At 42.0% G+C, this 17541-nt stretch overlaps 2 protein-coding genes across 6 annotated transcripts in view; both read left to right on the top strand.

Annotated features, from left to right (window-relative positions):
- LOC113528266 (uncharacterized) overlaps positions 1-10002 on the top strand; it is a 28843-nt gene extending 18841 nt beyond the window's left edge. For 2 of the 4 annotated variants that reach the window (XM_053228906.1, XM_053228909.1), the window contains one exon: positions 7502-10002. In XM_053228906.1, the coding sequence (XP_053084881.1) occupies positions 7502-7776 (275 nt within the window). In that variant the 3' untranslated portion in view covers positions 7777-10002. Of the gene's footprint in view, positions 1-1238; positions 1546-2930; positions 2976-3185; positions 3483-4122; positions 4414-7061; positions 7140-7501 lie in introns of those variants that run through there. The other 2 variants (XM_053228907.1, XM_053228910.1) reach the window with 2 other exon arrangements.
- A 4804-nt stretch (positions 10003-14806) lies between these two features.
- The window catches only part of LOC128317312 (uncharacterized), a 30556-nt gene continuing 27821 nt past the window's right edge, over positions 14807-17541 (top strand). For both annotated transcript variants that reach the window (XR_008300833.1, XM_053228912.1), the window contains exons 1-4: positions 14807-15063; positions 15679-15723; positions 15953-16249; positions 16892-17185. Coding sequence is in view for 1 of the 2 variants with exons in the window: in XM_053228912.1 (XP_053084887.1) it covers positions 15681-15723; positions 15953-16249; positions 16892-17185 (634 nt within the window). In the remaining variant the exon portion in view is untranslated. The remainder of the gene's footprint in view (positions 15064-15678; positions 15724-15952; positions 16250-16891; positions 17186-17541) is intronic.

Genomic DNA, 17541 nt, shown 5'->3' with positions numbered 1-17541 from the left:
CCAGCAGCACAGTGCATAAAATCACACGGATGCAGGTCAAGAGCTTCAGTTAATGTTCACATCAAACACCAGAATGAAGTAAAAGTGTGATCTCTGGGACTGTAACCGTGGCATGGAAGCTGGTGCCAGATGGGCTGGTTTGAGTGTTTCAGAAACTGCTGAACATGCTAACATACATTAATAGGTTTGAGCAGCAGCGGGAAACAGAGATGAAATCTCACTAACATTTCTTACAGCTTGAACATGTAGTGTTACATAACAAGCTCAGGGCTTCAGGATAAAAATACTATGATATAATGATTAAATATCTGATATTAATGGACTGATTAAACAGAGAAAAGTCCATTCACAGTAGTTCTGTTCTCTCACCTGTAGATGAAGCCCTGAAGCTGTAATATCACTCAGCACAAGTCTGGAGTTATTGGAGTAAAGCTGTGGTGAAACAAAAACAAAGAAAGCTTGAGCTAATTTTTGACCAAGAGGTAAAGATGAAAAATGAATCAGTGCAGCTGTTAAAAACTTCTTTCAGCTCAGAACAATCAGCAAAATGAAACTGTTTCTTTCCTTCCATGACCTAAGAAAAGCTGTTGATGCTTTAATTTGATCCCATCTGGACTATTGTAATGCCTCGTATGCTGGGATCAGCCAGTCATCTGTCACACGTCTCTAACTAGTTCACAAAGCTGCAGCTCTGCTACTTTCTGATTACTTCCTTCCTTTCAGATTCAGAGTTCTACTGTCTTCAAGCCTTCCATTTATAACATCTTACAAGTTTAACAGCTTTAACTTTTTCAGTGTTAGTATTTTTTGTCCACATGAAATAAAAGTGTGGGATTTTAACCAGATTAACCAAGATAATCAATCTAGAAATAAATCTCTGTTCCAAATAACAATATTGTATTAGATTCTCAGCTATTGAATAAAAAGCCACATTTATATTCAGAGTGATTAAATCAGTAAAATATTCCAGTTAGAAGAGACTTTGCTGTGTGATTAAAGATTATTCCTCACAGAGACACTGTACATGTAAAGGCTTAAAGTGAGTCTCAGCTCTGCTGCAGGAAATCCTACTGGCTTTTTGTCGAGGGAAGCAGAGCGATGCTAATGACAAGGTTGGCCTACAAAAATACGTCATTCCTGTAAACAGCCTGTACACACTGATGATGTTTCAGTTTCGATTTTAACCCTGCAGTCCCGCCCCCAACCCCGCCCCCAAACAGTACTGTCTGACTACGAGAGGCTCAGTCGCCATGTTGTTGCTGTTCACTTCTCTCTCTGCTCTCTAACCGGATAACGACGTTTATTATTATTATTATTATTATTATTATTATTATTATTATTATTATTATTTGGTTATTATTAGTATTATTATTATTATTTCGGCCTGTGGTGCTGTAGAGTGGCGGTGTTTGGCTGCTCAGAGGGCTTTTCTTGTGGACTTGCCTCTGCTTTGAGTCAGTGAGTGCTAACAGAGCTAACAGAGCTGGTGTGTAGAAGCTCTTGCTGTGTGTCAGTGCTGGAAGGTGTGTTAGTGCTTTATTCCAGGTGAGTACTGAAGAGAAAATGACACTGTGATATTTTACACAGCTGATGTTCACACTGATCCAGCTGCACTCTTTGTCTTTATTTACCTGCGTGGACAGATAAGGCTAGGAAATGTTTAGGAGTGGGATTATTTCACTTTACCTCCCTCACCTGGAGATTGTTATAGTGGGGCTTCATTTTCTATAAACACAATCATTTCCTAAATCAAAATCTCAAACACATCACACACCTTCTCACACCTACACCTACTCACATAGCAGCGGTGTGTGTGTGTGTGTACGTATGTAGTGCTGGTAGTCAGTGTGTGTTATAGTGGAGTTTAACAGGAGATTAAATTCACCGTCATGTCAGACAGAAGTGAAAACACTCAGGTTTCTCTGTTTGATAATAAAACTAGACTGTTTATGGCGTTATGAGGTGGAGAGACTGCAGGGCCTGAGCACTTCCGGTGTGTGTTAGTGGGGCCTCATTTCACAGTTCAGCTTTACAGCGTGTTTGTGGGCGGGGTTTTGGGGGAGTGACGCGCTCGTGTTGTTTGTGGGCGGGGTTTTGGGGGAGTGACGCGCTCGTGTTGTTTGTGGGCGGGGGTTTGGGGGAGTGACGCGCTCGTGTTGTTTGTGGGCGGGGTTTGGGGGGAGTGACGCACTCGCGCCGTAGACATATAAAATGCCCCTCAGGATTCGGCTTTCTGCTCTGTGCTACATCTCAGATCTCTCTCTGTGGAGGTTCCTCAGGAACTTTACAGTAGAGATCACTAACACATCACTTTATAGAGGATATGATTTATTTACAGTATTATACCGTTCTTCAGAGACACAGAGAACAGAGTGTTCAGCTGCTCAGTGTCTGACCTCTGCTCTGATGGTGAGAGGATTTACTGGGTACAGATCAGAGTAGAGCGACAACTAATCTACAAAATCAGTACAATTCAGTCATAACAATCATTTCATCAGATGTCAAACACACTGTGGGATCTGATGGGAATTAGATTAGAAATGGTAGAAACAGTACGATCTTCTCTAAAGTAGAGGAAGTCTTTACGTTACACCGTACTGCTGCTCTCATCACATAACGTGTGTTTTCACGTGAGTAATATATCGATATATCGATGGGTTGGAAATGAATGATTCATCTACAAGACAAACATTTTCTCACTTCAGATCCCAACTCGTATCATGAAGCCTGTGCACTGTGCAGTGTTGAGCAGTAGTGTACAGTTTCTTAGCATATAATATATATATTTTTAATAAATGTTGTGTGTCACGTCATCAAGTCTTCATCCTCCTTTCGGTTCACGTCGAAGTCGATTCAAAGCAGAAAGATTCCCATAAATAAATTAGCAAATTAATATCATATAACTCTGTGTGTGTTCTGTGTTTCTGCAGACATGTGGAGCTACACACTTCTGTTTGGGCTGCAGATTTTCACCTGTAAGTCTTCTTTTCCTGTTATTAGTACCACACACACACACACACACACACATTGCTATATGCTAACTGATGAACAAATCTGTCGTCTCATTATTCACATGTATTGTGACATGGTGTTGGTGTGTTCAGCATTAGCATTATCTACTCAGTGATGTGTGTTAATAGCTTACATTAACTCTACTTCCTTTTTCTTGTTTCCATTTTCTTCAGTTGCTGCCACTGTGTCTGGTGAACGTTCTGTAACAGCCAAACTTCATCACCCTGCTACTCTCACCTGTGACTGGAAATGTCCTGGTTCACTCGAATGGAGTTTCAAGTTTCATACGATTGTGGCTCGGTGTGATCAGACGTCATGCAGGTCAGAGGAGAGATTTAACGTCTCTCATGATCAGTACCTGAAGGGGAATCCACATCTCACCATCACTGCAGCTGATTACAGTACGAGAGGTTTATACACGTGTCAGTGTGATGGCAAAGACGTCTGTAACGTGCGTCTCCTCATTGAGAGTAAGTGTCCTTTTTTTATCTCATAAGACCTTTTCCAGATAGTGCTAAAGGTGTGTCATTAGGTTAGGAGGAGTGAAACAGAGCACTGGTTCTGGATGTAACTGGATGTAACTGTGTTCCTTGTTCAGAACCAGCGCTGACTCGGCTTCATTAAGAAGGTGTTTGTCTTAAAAGCAGAACTTGATGCTAAACTGTGTTGGACTGTCAGAATATTCCTAATATAATAAAAATTGTTGTAGCCTAATTTTCCACAATGTCTAAATAAAATAAAGCACATCATTTATTCACACACACACACACACACACACACACACACACACAGAGTATTAAAAATAAAGAGGAAAGCTGTCAGGCTCCTGGCTGGACGTCCTGCAGTTTAGTAATGAGTTCTGTTTCTGAGAGACACAAACATCAGTCAGTTTTGTAGTGTTCACTGTAGCACCTGATTCTCACCTTCTCTAATCTCTGTAAAGTAATTTTTCTGTTTCCCTGCATCTCATTGTGTTGTTGTAGTGCTGTTGTGTGTGGTTTTGTGTTTATAGATTTAGTTTTGTGTTATTATTTCTGTAATGTGGGCATTAACCTCAACACTACACACTTTCTGCTCGTATTTCTAATTCCCTAACTTTCCTCTCCTTAGCTCAAGTGATGAGCCGTGAGATTACCCCAGGCGAGCCCATAGACGTGTACTTACCCCTCACTGACCTGGTGGAGGTGAGTTTTACTGCGAGTGATGCTGCACAACCATCAGACCTGCAGATCTGCACCGTGGACAATGAGAAGACACAGTGCAGTCCAGATTATAAAGAGAGAGCGTCTCGCTTCAACATTCTTCAGATTAAAGATGGAAATGTCTCTGACAGTGGCAGCTACACAGTACGGGATATAGTGAATGATGAGACTTTAGCCATCTTAAAGGTCCATATGAGAGGTAAGAATGACTTAATCATCATCATATATGCATACAGTACAGTGGGGATCGAAAGTTTGGGCTCCCCAGGTAAAAATTTGTATTAATGTGCATAAAGAAGCCAAGGAAAGATGGAAAAATCTCCAAAAGGCATCAAATTACAGATTAGACATTCTTATAATATGTCAAAAAAAGTTAGATTTTGTTTCCATCATTTACACTTTCAAAATAACAGAAAACAAAAAAATGGCGTCTGCAAAAGTTTGGGCACCCTGCAGAGTTTATAGCATGCACTGCCCCCTTTGGCAAGTATCACAGCTTGTAAACGCTTTTTGTAGCCAGCCAAGAGTCTTTCAATTCTTGTTTGAGGTATCTTTGCCCATTCTTCCTTACAAAAGTCTTCCAGTTCTTTGAGATTTCTGGGCCGTCTGTCACGCACTGCTCTTTTAAGGTCTATCCATAGATTTTCAATTATGTTGAGGTCAGGAGCTTGTGAAGGCCATGGCAAAACCTTCAGTTTACGCCTCTTGATGTAATCCACTGTGGATTTTGAGGTGTGTTTAGGATCATTATCCATTTGTAGAAGCCATCCTCTCTTTAACTTCAGCTTTTTCACAGATGGCATCAACTTACCGTCCAAAATTTGCTGAAATTTTATTGAATCCATTTTTCCTTCTACTCGTGAAATGTTCCCTGTGCCACTGGCTGCAATACAACCCCAAAGCATGATTGATCCACCCCCATGCTTAACAGTTGGACAGAGGTTCTTTTCATAAAATTCGGTGCCCTTTCTTCTCCAAACGTACCTTTGCTCATTCCGGCCAAAAAGTTCTATTTTAACCTCATCGGTCCACAGAACTCGTTTCCAAAATGCGTCAGGCTTGTCTATATGTTCATTTGCAAACTTCAAACGCTGATTTTTGTGGTGAAGACGTAGAAGAGGTTTTCTTCTGATGACTCTTCCATGAAGATCATATTTGTACAAGTATCTCTTTACAGTGGAATAGTGTACCACAACTCCAGTGTCTGCCAGATCTTTCTGGAGGGATCGTGCAGTCAAACGTGGGTTTTGACTCGCTTTTCTCACAATCCTGCGAGCTGTTCTGTCTGATATTTTTCTTGGTCTTCCAGATCTTGCTTTAACTTCCACTGTTCCTGCTGACTGCCATTTCTTAATTACATTCCGAACAGAAGATATTGGCATCTGAAAACGCTTTGCTATCTTCTTATAGCCTTCTCCTGCTTTGTGAGCGTCAACTATTTTCAGTTTCAGTTTTCTAGACAACTGCTTAGAAGAACCCATGGTGCTGATTGTTGGGGCAAGGTCAGATGAGTCTGGGCATTTAAAACCTTTGAGATTGACATCACCTGGTCTTTCCAGACAATGATTGAGAACAATCCATGACACTGTCAGGTCTCAGCTTTCCAAAGGGGGCAGTGCATGCTATAAACTCTGCAGGGTGCCCAAACTTTTGCAGACGCCTTTTTTTGTTTTCTGTTATTTTGAAAGTGTAAATGATGGAAACAAAATCTAACTTTTTTTGACATATTATAAGAATGTCTAATCTGTAATTTGATGCCTTTTGGAGATTTTTCCATCTTTCCTTGGCTTCTTTATGCACATTAATACAAATTTTTACCTGGGGAGCCCAAACTTTCGATCCCCACTGTATATTACATACACTTGAGCTCTTGACCTGTAGCTACATTTATACGTTGTGCTCCTGACACATGATTGGATAATTACATGAATGAGCAGATGTACAGATGTTCCTAATGAAATGTTCAGTGAGTTTGTATACATGCAGTATTTCGTTGCAACATCTTTTAAACATGGACTGGGTTTCAATTTATATGTGAATGTCTGGACTGCTGACTTCTCCATATGAGCTGAGACTGGAGGTGTGTGTGTGTGTGTAGTGTAGAGGTATGTGGCTTAGAGGTGTGTGGTGTAGGGGTGTGTGTAGTGTAGAGGTATGTGGCTTAGAGGTGTGTGGTGTAGTGTAGAGGTGTGTGGTGTAGGGGTGTGTGTAGGGGTGTGTGGTGTGGTGTAGGGGCGTGTGTAGTGGTGTGTGTGGTGTAGTGTAGAGGTATGTGGCTTAGAGGTGTGTGGTGTAGGGGTGTGTGTAGTGGTGTGTGTGGTGTAGTGTAGAGGTGTGTGGTGTAGGGGCGTGTGTGGTGTGGTGTAGGGGTGTGTGTAGTGGTGTGTGTGGTGTTGTCTGATTACTGACAGAAACGGCTCTTCTCAGATCAGCTGTATAATGAACCTCACAAACATGGCGTGATCTAGTTAATAAAGCAGGAAGTCAGTCAGGCTCCATCACAGCATCACTCTGCAAGACCCACACCACTTCTCTCTCAGTGATGGAATGAATCAATAAGAGCTCTTTAGATCTGTATTCGTGTCTCACGCCTCCTCTGGTGTCACCTACGTTTCTGTACGGAAGTAAAAACCAGCACAGAGCTTTAATCCACTTTCAGAGCAGTCAGGCTTTATGTCTGAATTAGAACTGGTGAAGTGTAAAAGAGAAATAAAGTCTGATTCTCTTTGTAGTGTGTTTTTACCTCCTGACACTTTAATATGGATCAAAAACGAACCACATAAACATCCTTTCTGTCCTGCCTGAGTGTGTGGAGGTCTTGCAGACTGATCATGTGATGTTTTTTAGATTGTAAAGCAGAACAGCAGGGTTCTGGAAGTGCGCTCGTGTCCCAGACTCACTCTCTAGAACATCGCGGTGTCTCTGGTATGTCTGTGTTTATGATCTTATACGTCTTTGTCTATATGATAATTTGTTAGATTTTCTTTTTGTTAGCACACAGCAATGTTGATTAATTACACACTGAACTAAGTTACTAATTACTAAATGATTAAATCGGAGAAAGTCAGATACTGTATAAAGGGCAAAACTGTACAAAACAGCGCCATCTTCTGACAGAAAAAGAAATGACCCAGAGCTCCTCATCAGGTTAATAACTGAAATGCAGAGCTGCTGGGGTTCAGGAATAAAACACTCTGAGACTGTAAATCATGTGTGTGATGTTATAATGAGAACCTGCTGTAAAACTCACGTGTGTGTGTGTGTGTGTGTGTGTGTGTGTGTTGCAGAGGAGAAGCCGTATCCAGACTGTAAGCAGGACAGAGCCATGCCAGCGTGGGGGATTACACTGATAGTGGTGCTGGTGATTCTGCTCATTGTAGCAGGGTTAGTGATCGGATATCTGTGGAAAGAAATTCAGCAGCTCCGTGGGGAATCTGCAGACAGACACCAAATGACTGAAAATGCCAACCAACACCAGCAGCACGGAATGATTGGACACACCAACCACAGTGCAGATGTGGAGATCTCAGTACACACTGCTCTCTCTAACCATCAGCACTGAACGCTGGAAACCAGTACAGATGTTGGCTACGTCCGCATTAATCCAGTCTAGTTTCTAATGACACCTGACTTAAGGCTCTTGTTCAGGATCATGATTGAAACTCCTCTGGTACTTCCTACACTGATGCTGTGCACTGAAACACTCGGTCTTCCTCACAGCATCTGTTTCTGTTCAGCATCGTGATTAAAACTCAGAGACTGAAACAGGTCAGCACCAGCTGTTAGACACGCCTGTCCATTTCACATCTCAGCTTATGACCCTGGAGTACACGCTGGCGTTTAAACAGAGTCGCTCAGTGGTACTTATATTTACTGTACTGTAGTTTTGTCTTGTTTGTCATATTATTGTTTTATTTTTATTCAATGTACTGTACATAGAACACATTTATACTGAAGATGTGCCTTATAAAACATCATGCAGTATTATGTAATGTCTCTCTTTTGCTGAAAAGTGTTAAAAGGAATATTTAGGTATGCTAAATTGTATAAAATAAACTATTTTTGCTTCTGAAAGTTTTACAGTGTGTTCATCTCAGTTATAATTTCAGGTTGATGGTGAAAGATGTGAAGTTACTGAGTGATTCATGAAGCTTTAAAATCAGCTGAAACGGAGAAATCTGCTAGTCCTGGCTTCATGATCCACTCTCTGGGAGAGAACACACACTCACACGTCCACACACTCTCCCGTGATTCTCTCACCTGTATACGCTCCTCACCCGTCTATTCACCTTTCATTGATTCAGTATTACTGTCGCTGCCTTTCACACCGTCCTCTTTATGGTTCTTGTTTAAAAACTCAGGAGAAACAGAAGTCAGAGTCAGAGACGTCCTGCACCCAGTGTTGTGTATCTGCAAAACTCCCTAAAAACATCAAAGTGCATTGTGGGAATTGTGCATTGTGGGCAAGGCTACGGCGTTTGGACGCTAATATATTGCAGTGCATTGTGGGATTGTATGAGTTTACTGGGCATCCTTCACTAGGCTTTTATGATCTGATTTTAAAAATAATAAAACTCCTGAAATAGTGTACAAAGTAGTGAATAAGATCGATAGATAGATAGATAGATAGATAGATAGATCTCTTTATTCGTCCCAGAGGGAAATTCACATATTCCAGCAGCACAGAGAGTGAAGTATTAGCTAGCTAAACCAGAGCATTCTTTACTAAGGTTATATTTAATGTACACTATATGGACAAAAGTATGTGCACCCCTGACCATCACACTCATATGTGCGTGTTGAACGTCTCATTCCAGATTTATTCCCCGTGTGTTTGCTGTTATAATGAGCTCCACTCTTCTGCGAAGTCTTTCCACTAGATGTTGGAGCGTGGCTGTGGGGATTTGTGTTCATTCAGCTACGAGAGCATTAGTGAGGTCAGGCGCTGATGTTGGGTAAGGAGTCTCCAGTTCCAGTTCATCCCAAAGGTGTTCAGTGGGGTTGAGGTCAGGGCTCTGTGCAGGACACTCGAGTTCTTCCACTCCAACCTTCACACACCATGTCTTCATGGAGCTGGCTTTGTGCACAGGGGCATCGTCATGCTGGAGCAGGTTTGAGTCTCTTAGTTCCAGTGAAGGGAAACTGTAAAGCTACAGCACACAGAGACGTTCTATACAACTGTGTGCTTCAGACTTTGTGGTAACAGTTTGAGGAAGAGGCACATATGGGTGTGATAATCAGGTGTCCACAAACTTTTGACCATATCTGAATATTCAGATTCTCTCTTTAGCTAGGAAAGTGTAGAGCTAAAACTGAACGCTCACTCCATCCTCTGTTATTGTCATGTTCTTTGTTTTACGTGGGTTTTATTCATAAAGCATGAGAGGAGACCACTGTGACTGTTAGTCGTTTTTTTAATGCCACCACCGAAAAACACCAAGGCAGGATGTAACAACTTGCCTCCTTAAACTTTGTAACACTGCCCTCCAGTGGGACGTTGATGTAATAGCATCAATAATCCCAGACGTAGTTACTTTAACAGCCTATATGCACCTGCATATACTACAGTTACAAACACTAACAGCAGCTACAAACCTCACATCCAGTCCCCTGATCACCAACACCAACACACCGACCCTTCAAACACAACTGTCCTTCTGCTGGAACAGAGCTGATCTGCAGCACACACACACACACACACACACACACACACACTCCTCCTGGATGGAAAGCAGAGAGATGAGAGGTGGACAATGACAATACCGTGTGTGTTAAATACTGTGGTGTATTAATGCTGTTGACACACAAGTGGCTTTGAATCAAATAATTCATCTTGTGAATGAATCAATTTAAATGTTAATGTAAAAGTGTGTGTATCCATCTGTACAATAAAAGAGCTTTAATGACATTTCTGACTTTACAGTGAAAAGTCTTTAATGACATTATTATTATTATTATTATTATTATTTATTAATCAGTACACTCACATTACATTCTACAGCTACAACATCTCATTAATTGTTAAACAGGTGGAGGCCTATAGTGGGCGTGGCCTGAGTGCTGATTGGTCGATTAGCCATGTGCTCTTCTTCACGAGCTGAAAGCGCGCGGCCAGTTAAAACCGGTTTTAGCCAGTATTGATAGTGTAACTCAGAAAAGCTAAGCTACAAATCTAGAACTTTCTGCGAGCGTTAGCTACTTTCCTCAGAAAACAGCCGCTAAAACCGGTTTTATTTTAGTTCTAATCTGAAAAGAAGTAGGATGTGTAATTTTACTGACATGAACTGAGTTTAAGAACAAGTTTGAGAGGAAATCTCAGTGAGAGATGATGGTGTGACCCCCCCCCCCCTTTCCTTTTGGTACATCCCGTATCTGTAACACATCTCAGCTACAGAAGCGTCTAAACGAGTGTTGTGTTAGCTTTAGGGGTGATAAAGTTAACCTGTTAATCACTGATAAATGCCTTAAACCTGATGATTTGACAGTCTGATGTTTGGCTGGTGGTTTGTGGGATGTGTCTGCAGTTTTTGTGTAGTTATCCGTGTGAAATTAAGTGAGATGAGTGTTTAAGCTGGGGGTCTCACCATTGAAAAGCACTGTGTTAGTGTCAGTGAGGCCCTAGTGCTGAGTTTCTGTTCAGTTATATAACCGTCCAGTATGGATTATAGTCAGTATATAGTTTATAAAATGTTTGCGCGCTGTGAAAATGCCTTGTTTGTGGTTAATTATTCTTGTGGAATTGTTTAGCATGAGTTGAATCAAGTTAAAATGCCAAGTCACTGTCCTGCTGTGAGCAGCACCTTGAGGAAAAATGCTCTTATTTCTCTCCAGATCAGGTACCTATGTATTTCTAATGTGTTCTGTATACCTGCAGTGTGCATTAATGAGAGGGAATGTGCAGGTATGAAACTATTTTCTGTTGTGTATATGTTTTTGTATTCACTGTATTTTTTCTTTAACTATACTAAATGCCTAAGGTTAGAGATGACTGTATTTCTTTAAAATACAGAATAACACTCTACGATCATGCTGGTTTGTTGAAGAAATATGTTGATCATAGTTTTGCTTTATTTTACTTTATTTTGAATAGTTTGTGAAATGAACTATTGGCTTCTGAGTCAGGAGAACATGTCGCCCTGAGGAGGGATTTAACATCACTCATGCTCAGTACCTGACAGGAGATCTGTCTCTCACCATCACTGCAGCTGATTACAGTAAGAGGACCTGGTACGTGTGTCAGTGTGATGGAAAAGAAATCTGTTGTCTTTATCTTCGCATCGAGCGTAAGCATCCTTCACTTTCCACTCAATAAACAGTTCTTATACGTATGAGGGGATTATAGTAACAATATATTTTACCTGGATCATGAGGAAGAAAAGTAAATCAAGCTAAATATCAGTAAGAAAAGGATCAGTGCTGTACCAATATAAGTAAAAATGAAAGTAAAGCTTTAAATTACCATTTAAATATGTGATGTGACGATCTCTTAAATCCACCAGAAAAAAGGATTTTGAAAATAGAAGGAAACTTTCAGAGAGTCACTATATTTCTGGTCCAGGAAGGGGATCTAAATTCAGCATGGGTACTAGGGCACGGTACGGTTCGGTGGAAAAGTCACATTTTAAAGAGAAGTAAAATTAAAATCACATTTATGGGTGTGTGTTTATCTCCTCAGGTATTGACTATAACAGACAGATCGAACATGGAGACTCCTTCACTGTGGATTTTTTCATCTCTGAGTGAGTGAGGATCACGTTTAACAGGACGGATGATGATGGAAGGCAGAAATCTGTCACACTCTACAAAAGCAAGTTCACTATCACCCAGGCTATGAGAAGAGAGCCTTGTCTAAGTCCTGCTTTATTCTGAATGATGTGAGAGACTCGCGGTGTGTACACTGTGTGGGATGAGAATATCATAAGAATATCAGAAGCTTACTTTTGCATTTCTGACTGAAGTTAAAGTGAAAATCTGACGTGTTAGATTGCTCATGAGATATCTGTGTTGGTTTGTGTTTAGATAAAAACTTCTGGAGGTGGATGAACACAATCCCGCAGGGACACCTTGATCTAATCATCGGGCTTGGTCTTGGTCATCTACATTGTCTCTCCTCTGATCTTAAAAGGCTGGATTTGGCTCAGGTCAAGAGTAGAACATTCAGGAGATGATGACAGAACAGCTGAGAAGCAGGGAGATCCTACCGAAAATCTCCATCTGGTCTCATTTCAATGTAGCTCTTTTTTCCCCTAATAAGCAATAGTTTAAGTATCATGATTTGTGAATAGGGGTTTGCTGTAAGTGTGCAAGTGTAGATTAAATATCCTTAAGTATTTGCTGTATTCACTTTATATTTTTTGAATAATAAAATTTATTGTGAATATATTGTAGTGTTTATAATGTGATTTAAAGTAGATCTTTGTATTTGGAGAGCTTCTCAGTGACTGAAGTCAGATGAAATTAACATACTGTTGTCATGAGCATGCACATATGAGGAACTGGTGTGTGTGTGTGTGTGTGTGTGTGTATGTGTGTGTGTGTGTGTGTGTGTAACCGTGCATATCATCTCCTGTATTTTGATCTCTCTAGTCTTATGGACGGCCTTCATCTGTTAATATTTCTACCACTTCTTATTTGTCTTCATATTGTAGGTCCTGCAGATCGTCCAACGAAAGTATGCATCTGCCTTGTGCCAATGGATGTATTCAGTTTTTGCCATTACAGTTCATCCTGAGATATTATTTCTCTTGATACTTTTGGCAGTATATATTGCAGATTAGTACCATTCATGATGCGAAGGTGACATGATCTGGTCATACTGGTCTTGTGCAGCAATGATCAGGCCCTCTGTCTCTGCTTTCAGACCAGTATATCTTAGCCACTGGTATGTCTTTCCTTGGTATACTTGCTTTTTTTTGTCTGCCTCTTTTGGAATGCCAAGCTCTTTCCAGAAGTTCGTGTTGGGGGGTTAGAGTCAGGGGGATAGGGTCAATGTTATGGTCGGGAGTCAGAGGCAGAAGGTTACAGTTAGGGGATCTGGAGTGTCAGGGGGATTAGAGTCAGAAGGTTAGAGTTAGGGGGTCAAGAGTGTCAGGGGGATTAGAGTCAGAAGGTTAGAGTTAGGGGGTCAAGAGTGTCAGGGGGATTAGAGTCAGAAGGTTAGAGTTAGGGGGTCAAGAGTGTCAGGGGGATTAGAGTCAGAAGGTTAGAGTTAGGGGGTCAGGAGTGTCAGGGGGATTAGAGTCAGAAGGTTAGAGTTAGGGGGTCAGGAGTGTCAGGGGGATTAGAGTCAGTAGGTTAGAGTTAGGGGGTCAGGAGTGTCAGGGGGATTAGAGTCAGTAGGTTAGAGTTAGGGGGTCAGGAGTTTCAGGGGGATTAGAGTCAGAAGGTTAGAGTTAGGGGGTCAAGAGTGTCAGGGGGTTAGGGTCAGGGGATTTTAGTCAGGGGATTAGAGTCAAGGGGGTCTGTGGGTTAGTGTGAGGGGGATCAGGGAGTTAGAGTCAGGCGGGTCAAAGGGTTAGAGTTAGGTTGGCCAGTGGGTTAGAATCTAGGGGGACGGGGGGACAGGGGGGGACGGGGGTCAGGGAGTTAGATTCACTCTAGTAAGGAGGTTAGAATAATGGGGGGTTACAGGATTAGGGTTAGAGGGGTCAGGGGGGTTGGGGGCTCAGTGGGGTTAGGAAGTTAGAGTCTGTGGGTTCAGGGTTAGGGGGTTAGAGTCAGTGGGGTCAGAGGGTTAGAGTTGGGGAGGTTAGGAGGTTTGTGTCAGGATTAGAGTCATGGCATTAGGGTCAGTGTTAGGGTGGTCAGAGTTAGGGGTTGTGGGTCAGGGAGAATCATGAGAGTTACGGGATTAGGGTTAGAGGGGTCAGGTTAGTCAAAGGGATCAGGGGGTTAGAGTTGGGGGGGTCGGGGGCTCAGTGAGGTCAGGGAGTTAGAGTCACAGGGGTCAGGGTATGGAGGTTAAAGTCAGGGGGGTCAGGGGGGTCGGGCTCAGGGGTTAGAGTCAGAAGGTTGAGGGTCACTGGGTTAGAGTTAGTGGAGCCAGGATTAGGGAGTTAGAGTCAGGGAGGTCAGGGGGGTTGTGTCAGGATTAGAGTCAGGACGTTAGGGGGTTAGAGTTAGGGGGTTAGTGTTATGTGGTTAGGGTTAGGTTCAGGAGGTTAGAGTTAGGGGGTCAAGGTTAGTTGTTAGACTCATGGGGTCAGGGTCAGGGGCCAGAGTCAGGGTCAGGTGGTTACAGGCAGGGGGTTAGGGAAGCCCACAGAATCAACAACTACCTTGATTTAGGGGTTAGGGTTAAGGGGTTAACGGGTTATCGCATGTTAACGTTTTAACCTGTTTGGAGCTAGACCATATATTTGGGGCTGTACCGCCTGTTTGGTAGGGGTGGGGGGGTCGATACTGAAGTATTGATACTTCTGATCCTGATATTTATTTTTCAGAATCCATTTTGATATAAAAATATATCTATCATATGTTTATTTATAAGATTGAATGTGTACCCTGTTTGTTAATGAAATTTCGGAGAAAAAAGAAGTGTTAGCCCCGCCCGAGTGTGGTGTCAGTGCGTTTTCGTCTAGACCCGCACCAACGCCCCCACAAGCCCTTTTTAAAAGCCGGTTTCCCAACTGCGCGTCCAAATTTACTACAGATCCGTAAGAGTATTGTGTCAGTGCATTTACATGCTGGTTAGAAAGTTCACTTTCTCTCACTCTTCCGCTGGAGTTTGTAGACTTTTGCGCTATTTTTGCGCTTTAGCCGGCAGTGACGGTGTTTCCAGAGCTGTCTTCTCCTGACCTCCTGTCTTCTCCTCTCTTCTCCTGTGGAAGACTTTCTGAGGAACGTTCAGGTGAGCCCTGAAAATATTTATTCATTATGCTTATGATGAGTGAGTTAGTACTAACAGCAGGAATTCACTTCCAGATTTTCACACAGCTGCGTGTTTGTTTGTTTCGGTTTTTTTTGCTGTTGTGTTTGAGTTAAATCGTCACGCTTAGCTTAGTTAGCTTAGCCTGAGGTGAGAGACGTTCCGCTGTCCTGCGCTTGCGCGCTCCCGGCATCGCCACAGCCACAGACCGCTGCGAACACAATCGCGGATTTAAATTCGATTAAAAAGAAAGAAATCTGTTTTCTGACTGTCGTGTGTTCTAACTATGGTGTCGTAAACACAGCTGGTGACTGTATTTATTCAGCCTGGTCTCAGACACTCAGTGAGTTAAACGCTTTCCTGGGTTAGTGTTTAGTGTCACAGTAAATCTGCGCAGTGAACCTGAGGAACCTGAGGAGCCTGAACATGTTACAGAGCGGAGCAGCTCTGCTGAACTATGCGACCTGTCTGAGGTTCTCAAAAGAAAAGACCAGGGGGAGCGTGCTGACCACATATCCCATCACTGTAGATACTCTGACTGTGTGTGTGTGTGTGTGTGTGTATGTGTGTGTATGTGTGTGTTCTGTGTTTCTGCAGACATGTGGAGCTACACACTTCTGTTCGGGCTGCAGATTTTCACCTGTAAGTCTTCTTTTCCTGTTATTAGTGTACACACACTCACACACTATATGCTAATTAACATCTCTGTTATTCTGTCTTTATGCTAATTAACATTAACATTCTGTTGTTTCTTTATTCACACTTCTTGTGACATGGTGTTGGTGTGTATTAGCAGTACGTAAGCAGTAATTTGTGTTAATATCCTACATTTTTTAGTTAAAGTTTTCTTGTTTGTTTCCATTTTCTTCAGTTGCTGCCACTGTGTCTGGTGAACGTTCTGTAACAGCCAAACTTCATCACCCTGCTACTCTCACCTGTGACTGGAAATGTCCTGGTTCACTCGAATGGAGTTTCAAGTTTCATACGATTGTGGCTCGGTGTGATCAGACGTCATGCAGGTCAGAGGAGAGATTTAACGTCTCTCATGATCAGTACCTGAAGGGGAATCCACATCTCACCATCACTGCAGCTGATTACAGTACGAGAGGTTTATACACGTGTCAGTGTGATGGCAAAGACGTCTGTAACGTGCGTCTCCTCATTGAGAGTAAGTGTCCTTTTTTTATCTCATAAGACCTTTTCCAGATAGTGCTAAAGGTGTGTCATTAGGTTAGGAGGAGTGAAACAGAGCACTGGTTCTGGATGTAACTGGATGTAACTGTGTTCCTTGTTCAGAACCAGCGCTGACTCGGCTTCATTAAGAAGGTGTTTGTCTTAAAAGCAGAACTTGATGCTAAACTGTGTTGGACTGTCAGAATATTCCTAATATAATAAAAATTGTTGTAGCCTAATTTTCCACAATGTCTAAATAAAATAAAGCACATCATTTATTCACACACACACACACACACACACACACACACACACACAGAGTATTAAAAATAAAGAGGAAAGCTGTCAGGCTCCTGGCTGGACGTCCTGCAGTTTAGTAATGAGTTCTGTTTCTGAGAGACACAAACATCAGTCAGTTTTGTAGTGTTCACTGTAGCACCTGATTCTCACCTTCTCTAATCTCTGTAAAGTAATTTTTCTGTTTCCCTGCATCTCATTGTGTTGCTGTAGTGCTGTTGTGTGTGGTTTTGTGTTTATAGATTTAGTTTTGTGTTATTATTTCTGTAATGTGGGCATTAACCTCAACACTACACACTTTCTGCTCGTATTTCTAATTCCCTAACTTTCCTCTCCTTAGCTCAAGTGATGAGCCGTGAGATTACCCCAGGCGAGCCCATAGACGTGTACTTACCCCTCACTGACCTGGTGGAGGTGAGTTTTACTGCGAGTGATGCTGCACAACCATCAGACCTGCAGATCTGCACCGTGGACAATGAGAAGATACAGATTATAAGTCCAGATTATAAAGAGAGAGCGTCTCGCATCAACACTCTTCAGATTAAAGATGGAAATGTCTCTGACAGTGGCAGCTACACAGTACGGGATGTAGTGAACAATGAGACTTTAGCCATCTTAAAGGTCCATATGAGAGGTAAGAATGACTTAATCATCATTATATATGTATACAGTATATTACATACACTTACTGTCCACTTTATTAGGAACACCTGCACATATAGTAATTCAATCAGCCAATCATGTGGCAGCAGCACAGTGCAAATAATCATTAAGATACAGGTCAAGAGCTTCAGTTAATGTTCATGTCAAACACCAGAATGGGGGAAAATATCAGTGATATCAGTGACTTTGACCGTGGTTGATGGTTTGAGTATTTAAGAAACTGCTAATCTCCTGGGATTTTCACACAACAGACTCTACAGTTTATGCAGAAGGGTGCGATTACAAAAAACATCCAGTGAGTGACAGTTTTGTAGGTGGAAACGGCTT

Source organism: Pangasianodon hypophthalmus, chromosome 24 (genome assembly GCF_027358585.1).
Source record: "Pangasianodon hypophthalmus isolate fPanHyp1 chromosome 24, fPanHyp1.pri, whole genome shotgun sequence".
Taxonomy (NCBI): Eukaryota; Metazoa; Chordata; class Actinopteri; order Siluriformes; family Pangasiidae; genus Pangasianodon; species Pangasianodon hypophthalmus.
The sequence above is the reverse complement of the archived record's forward strand: the minus strand, read 5'-3'. Positions and strand labels throughout refer to the sequence as shown.